The 5,699-nt window shown below is 56.1% G+C and overlaps 1 protein-coding gene across 1 annotated transcript; it reads right to left on the bottom strand.

Annotated features, from left to right (window-relative positions):
- Nucleotides 1-208: 208 nt before the first annotated feature.
- Nucleotides 209-4,163, bottom strand: FOXA1 (forkhead box A1). The gene is made up of 2 exons (XM_034062375.1): nucleotides 4,092-4,163; nucleotides 209-1,471 (listed from the first exon to the last, which is right to left on the bottom strand). Exons 1-2 carry the CDS (start codon nucleotides 4,161-4,163, stop codon nucleotides 209-211), a joined length of 1,335 nt encoding a protein of 444 aa, XP_033918266.1.
- Nucleotides 4,164-5,699: the final 1,536 nt, after the last annotated feature.

Genomic DNA, 5,699 nt, shown 5'->3' with positions numbered 1-5,699 from the left:
AGCAGGACGCAGCCGACTCCTCAGGAGGTCGTGGAGGATCGTAACAACACACTCCGCGTTGCGAGAGAATTGAAAAGTAACAGTCCTTCGCACGCAGAGTACGGGAACAACTCAGTTTGGCGGAGGGAGAGGAACAGAGGGGAGAGAAGCCAAGAAAAAGAAGGGTGAGGGAGAAGAAGGACTCGCCCCGGCGGCGGGAGACGCAGAGCTAGGAGGTGTTTAACACGGGTCTGGAATACACACCTTGGTAGTAGGAAGGCTCTAAGGCCGAGGGCTCAATGCTGCTCCGGCCCGCCATGGAGGCGCTGCCCAGGGGCAGCCCGCTTGGGATGCTGGCCCCGTAGGAGGAATATTGCAGCGCCTGCTCGTAGGCTTTGAAGTCCAGCTTGTGTTGCTGTTCCGAGGAGGACATGAGGTTGTTGATGGAAAAGGGGTGGTTGAAGGAATAATGGGGATCGCCCTTGAGGTGGAGCTGGGGTTCGTGGGCTAAGGAGTGAGGGGGGTGCGGGACGGAGGCCAAGGCGGGGACGGAGCTGATGGTGGAGGAGGCGGCAGAGGCCGAAGTCTTTAGTTCCGTGCTCGATCCGCTGTGGTCCATAGACTGGGGACTGGTGGATGGGTTGGAGCCAGAGAGGGAGGTGGCGGTGTCCAGCTGTGAGGCTTTATTGTGGCCTCTGTGCAGTGGGGAGTTGGAGCTGGAACTGGAGGCCCCGGCCTGATCTTTCCTGCCTTCCTGAGGAGCTTTGCTGTTCGCCGGCTTCTCACACTTGAAGCGTTTTTGCCGGCGGAGATAGCAGCCGTTTTCAAACATATTGCCGGAGTCGGGATGCAGGGTCCAGTAGGAACCCTTCCCGGGCTTGTCGGGGGACCGGGCCACCTTTACAAAGCAGTCGTTGAAAGAGAGCGAGTGACGGATGCTGTTTTGCCAGCGCTGCTGATTCTGCCGGTAGTAGGGGAAAAGGTCCATGATCCACTGGTAGATCTCGCTCAGCGTCAGCATCTTGCTGGGCGCCTGCTGAATGGCCATGGTGATGAGGGAAATGTAGGAGTAGGGCGGCTTGGCGTGGGGGTAGCTTCGTTTGAAGGTCTTGGCGTCCCGCGTCCTGCTGAGGTTGGACTGGGTGTAGGCCATGGGGCTCATGCAGGGGTTCATGCCGCCATAGGGGCTCAGCCCGTTCATGGGGGCCGGCTGGGCAGACATGGCATTGATGCCGCCGGGGCTCAGGGCCGTGCCCATGGCGGCCACGCCGGCCGGCATGCCGTTCACCGGCCCCGCCGTGCCCGCCTGTATGCCGGCCACAGCGCCAGGGCTCAGCCCGGCCCCCAGTCCCGTGTTGGCGTAGGACATGTTGAAGGAACTGGAGGTCATGTTGCCACTCGTCGTCATGGTGTTCATGGTCATATAGGTGTTCATGGTGTTCATGGAACCCAGCCCCGAGTTCATGTTGCTCACGGGCACCGAGGAATAGGCCTAGGGCAGCGAGACGGAGAGAGCGGGTTAGGGGGGCAAAGAGGGGTGGGCAAGGAAGACTCCGGCGGGCCCGCGCCCGGACCCGGACCCTCCCGCGCTGCCCGCCCTGGCCAGCAAGCCGTGTATATGTCCTGCCACGGGACGCCTTCCATTCCCCCACCACCCGGGAGAGCGCTTCCCAGAAGCCGCACGGAAAGGCCACTGGCGCTATGAAAAGGGCTAATTCATATTTATATGTGTTTATAAATAGACATAGTGTAGAGGTGCTCGGTACCGAGGCACTTCCCTTTAACCGGCGTGCCGCTGCTTGCGCCGGGATCACCGAGGCGCACGGACCGACGACCTCCCTAGGGCAGCTCCGCTCCGCGCCCCTGCATGGCCGTGCTGCGGGCTCTATCTGCCCTGGGAGGAGGTTTACTCCCGGACTGTTCTCGTGGTTGTGCCGATGCAGTGTTCCGTCTCGCCGAATAAATATTTAAATTCATCAGATTATTGAAATCTATGGGCATACACAGCCTGTGCAAAGGAGAAGCTCAACTGCCTCCACTTCATTAGAATAATCTCATTCATCTCTTCTCCCACCTTGCACTGATTTAGATTTCTATTCTTACACAAGATGTGACAATGTCTTACCAGAAAGAAAAAAATGCAACCCAAAAAACAACAAACCAAACCCACACCAACCACCCAACAAAACCCCAAACCAATCAAAACAAAAGCAGTAACAAAAAAAAAGCCTCCAAAAACCTAACAGCAACAGCTCAAGTCCGCTCTTTTTTATCTGTGGAAAGGTTTCCCCTAGTCCGCTTTTCCTATTAAGTCAGTCTTTAAAGTCAAGTTAAAAAAAGAAAAAAAAAATCAAAAAAGCAAACTAGCAACACACACCAAAACACCACAAACACCAAAACTTTCCCAAAGTACGAAAAGCCTGAACTTTCCCTGCTTGAAATTTTCTACGATTGTCCGATATGCAAAAATTGTAGCAGCCTACCACCGAACACAGCTCTTACAAAAAGCAAAACTGGAAAGCCTGAAATTGTGCCTTCCAGTATGGCATCTGATTTAATAGAAAGGAGAAAGATGTTCCCAGTTTACCTCGAACAAAGGCAATACGGCTCAGAAAAGGATGTTTAAGCGACTATTAAATGTACAAAATTCATTACTGTTCACTACAAATGCCACGAGCTTATAAATGCGCCTTCAATGTAGACGATCACATTAATTATTTGGGATGGTAGAACACGGATGGTTTTCCCACTTTGCATCCATGCAGTGATTCAAATTAAATATCAGAAAAGATTAAGGAAAAAAACAGCAAAAGCGAAGGTATCTTAACTTCATGTTTGTGGACAATGAGCATGGCGAGGATAAATGAGTCTGGAAACGGCACACAATTAGGATGACCCTTATTTGCCCTTAGCCGACTTTCCTCTCTTAAATAAGATGCCGGCAGGATGACACGTATTTGCCTGTGCCCGCGTGGCCCCACGAGCACTAGGTGCCAGCTCCGGGGTGCAGGGCCGAGGCGTGGGGACTGTAGAGCCGTGTGTCCGGGTGTGCTGATGCAATGCCCGGGTGCACACACCTAGGTGCTTGTCTCGCCACCACACTTCCTTAAAACGGCTCCTTCCCGGGCGGGAATCCGGGGTACTGCTGGCAGGGCTGTTAAGGTGCTGCCTTCTCCTAGCGACTCCCCTCCTGCAGAGCCGCAGCGGCACGGTGCCAACCCCAGGCCCCACAGGGCACAGGCGCGCCGCGGGGAGGACTCCGGCCGCTTCCGTGGCCCTCTCCTCTGCCGTAGTTGTTGGCGCTCTGGCAGGTTCTCCCCCTTCTCTTGCACCGCGTTGTCAAAGAGCCGCTGGGGGTGGATAGGGAGGTGGGAAGCGCGTCCCGGGTGCTGCGGGCCGGGCCGGGCCGAGCCTGGTCCAGTTCAGTGGGTCCGGGTCCGGGCCCCTCTCCCGGCCTGACTCCCGCGTCTGCTCTCGGCAGCGCCGCCAGCCGGCCTCCGGCAGCAGCGCTCGCCGCGGACAGCCCGTCTTGCAAAGTACGAGCAAACGGCTGTTTCACCCTTTCTCCCTTCTTTTCGCCCGACTTTAACAGGTGAGGTCCCCGGCGACGGCTACAGAGATTCCTGTGGCCCCACCGGTGGGCCAGGGAAAGGCGCTGCCCCGGTCCCAGGACGCGCTTGCGACCGGGTCCCTCGCCCCACCCCCCCTGCCGCCGTTGCCATCTGCAGGAAAGGAGCCGGGGGCCGGCAGCGCGGCGAGTCCCCTGCCCCGAGCCAAGAGTTTACGGGGCGCTTTTGTGAGCGCCACAAGAGGAGATTACGCCTTTCAGATGAGATCAAGAGCTGCCCCGGACCCCAGTGGGGACGCAGACCCCCCGGGTCTCCCTCAAACGCTTCCCGGGGCTTTCGGAAGCCGTGTTTTCCTCGGGGAAGTCTGCCCAGCCTCAGCGCCGGAGGGAGGGAGAGGCACGTTTGCGCTGGCAGGATCTGGAGCGCTAACCGACTCCTCCGATTGTTGCCCCTCTCCCCCCCTCAGCCCCCCAGCCCCCCAGCCCTCCTACTCCCCCCCTTGCAGAGGGGCAGCAGCGTAGGCAGACCCTGGGATGTACTCACCTCCTGAGTGTCGGCGTAGTAGCTGTTCCAGTCGCTGGTTTCATGCCCCTCCATTTTCACAGTCCCTAACATTATGGAGCCAACCTGCCCGGTGTAACCATCCAGCCCTCTTGCAAGCGAGTGACGGGCAGCAGGAGAAAAGCCCGAAACCCCCACCTAGCAGGAAGCCAGCTCTCAGGAGGGGCGGGAGGGGCGCTGAATTTTCCTCTATAATCAGCCAAAAAGGAGGCAGCGAGCGGTGTGGGGCGAGACAGTTGAGAAAGTGAGGAAGTGCCGGCTGGGATGTGAGTGGAGTTGAGCTGATGTGGATCTTACGTCGCAGAAGTACCCACCTCCTCCTCCTCTCCCCATTTGTCCGCCGCACAAAGGCGTTCGCACCTACAAAGCCGAAGATGCACCTGCAAACAAGGCAGTTCCCCTCGCCTGCAACTCCCCCCGGGGCGGCACTTTATTTGCAAAGCGGCGTAATTGGTTTAAGCTTGCGGGGAAAGAAGGAGAGACAGAGGTGGGAGAAGGGGAGAGTAGGAAAAGGGGGGGGGGGACACGACACGACACACCCTCCCTTCCAGATGGACCGGACAAATGCTAGGAGGGATCGGTGGAAATGAAATGAGGTAGATAAGGGAAGGGCAGCCCCCTCTGAAGAGAATGCAAAAGGCCGTGCAGCTTTAAACGCCTGAGATTAGGGGCAATATTTACTAAAGTCCAGTAGATGCTCCTTTAACTCGATGGCCGGGACGTGCTCCAAAGTTCTGAGTCCTGTAGTCCACAAACTAGCCCCCGCTCCCGCCCCTCGTTTCAAACCTGGGTACCACGCAGGTACCTCTGCACCAACCCCGCTACTGCCACGGCCTCCCCCCCCCCCTCCCACAGCCCCCCTGGGGACCGAACCCGGCGCTCTGGGCTGCGATCAGAAGGGGCTCGGCTCTGCGCTCCCGAAAGCCCTCCGACCCCCGCAGTGGGCTAAACCTATCCCTTCAAGAGGGGCTGCTATCCTGTGTAGAGTGATGGTGATTTTTCTTTTCTGGTGCTTTACGTTTAGAAACTATGTGAGTCACCGCTCTGATACATAACACTACAGGCACCCGATAAATGCGGACAGAGGCTTGAATGCGGATCCGCCGATATTAACCCCCGCTTGGCAAACATGAGGTGAGTCACTGGAATCATTTTATATCTTTACTGTGGAAAGCCTCCAGCCTAAAGGGCTTCATTTGAAAGCTCTCTCTGGTGCCAGGCACCAAGGAGCAGTAATAACAAGTAGCGGATATCTCATTACCAACTTCTTGCTCATTGACACGATTTCTCTCAAAGAATAGAGCATAAGGAATCTACAAAGGCTGGCAAAAGGTAAAAAGGGACAACACTGATAAGCCAAATTGACACTGAACAACGCTGTTTATTATTATGGAGGGAACATCTCAGTCTTTGCAGACAAATCAAACATTTCCTGTTTCTGCTGCTGCCCTGTCCGGCTCGTCGAGCTCATGTCAAGACTACAGCCTTTTCTTGGCTTCTCTGCCCTATCCTTTATGAGTTTCTTCCTACCTAGCAACTAGATTTTCTATTACTTGATCGTAAAAAAAAAAAAAAAAAAGCAAAACCAAA

Source organism: Melopsittacus undulatus, chromosome 4, assembly GCF_012275295.1.
Source record: "Melopsittacus undulatus isolate bMelUnd1 chromosome 4, bMelUnd1.mat.Z, whole genome shotgun sequence".
NCBI lineage: Eukaryota > Metazoa > Chordata > Aves > Psittaciformes > Psittaculidae > Melopsittacus > Melopsittacus undulatus.
The sequence above is the reverse complement of the archived record's forward strand: the minus strand, read 5'-3'. Positions and strand labels throughout refer to the sequence as shown.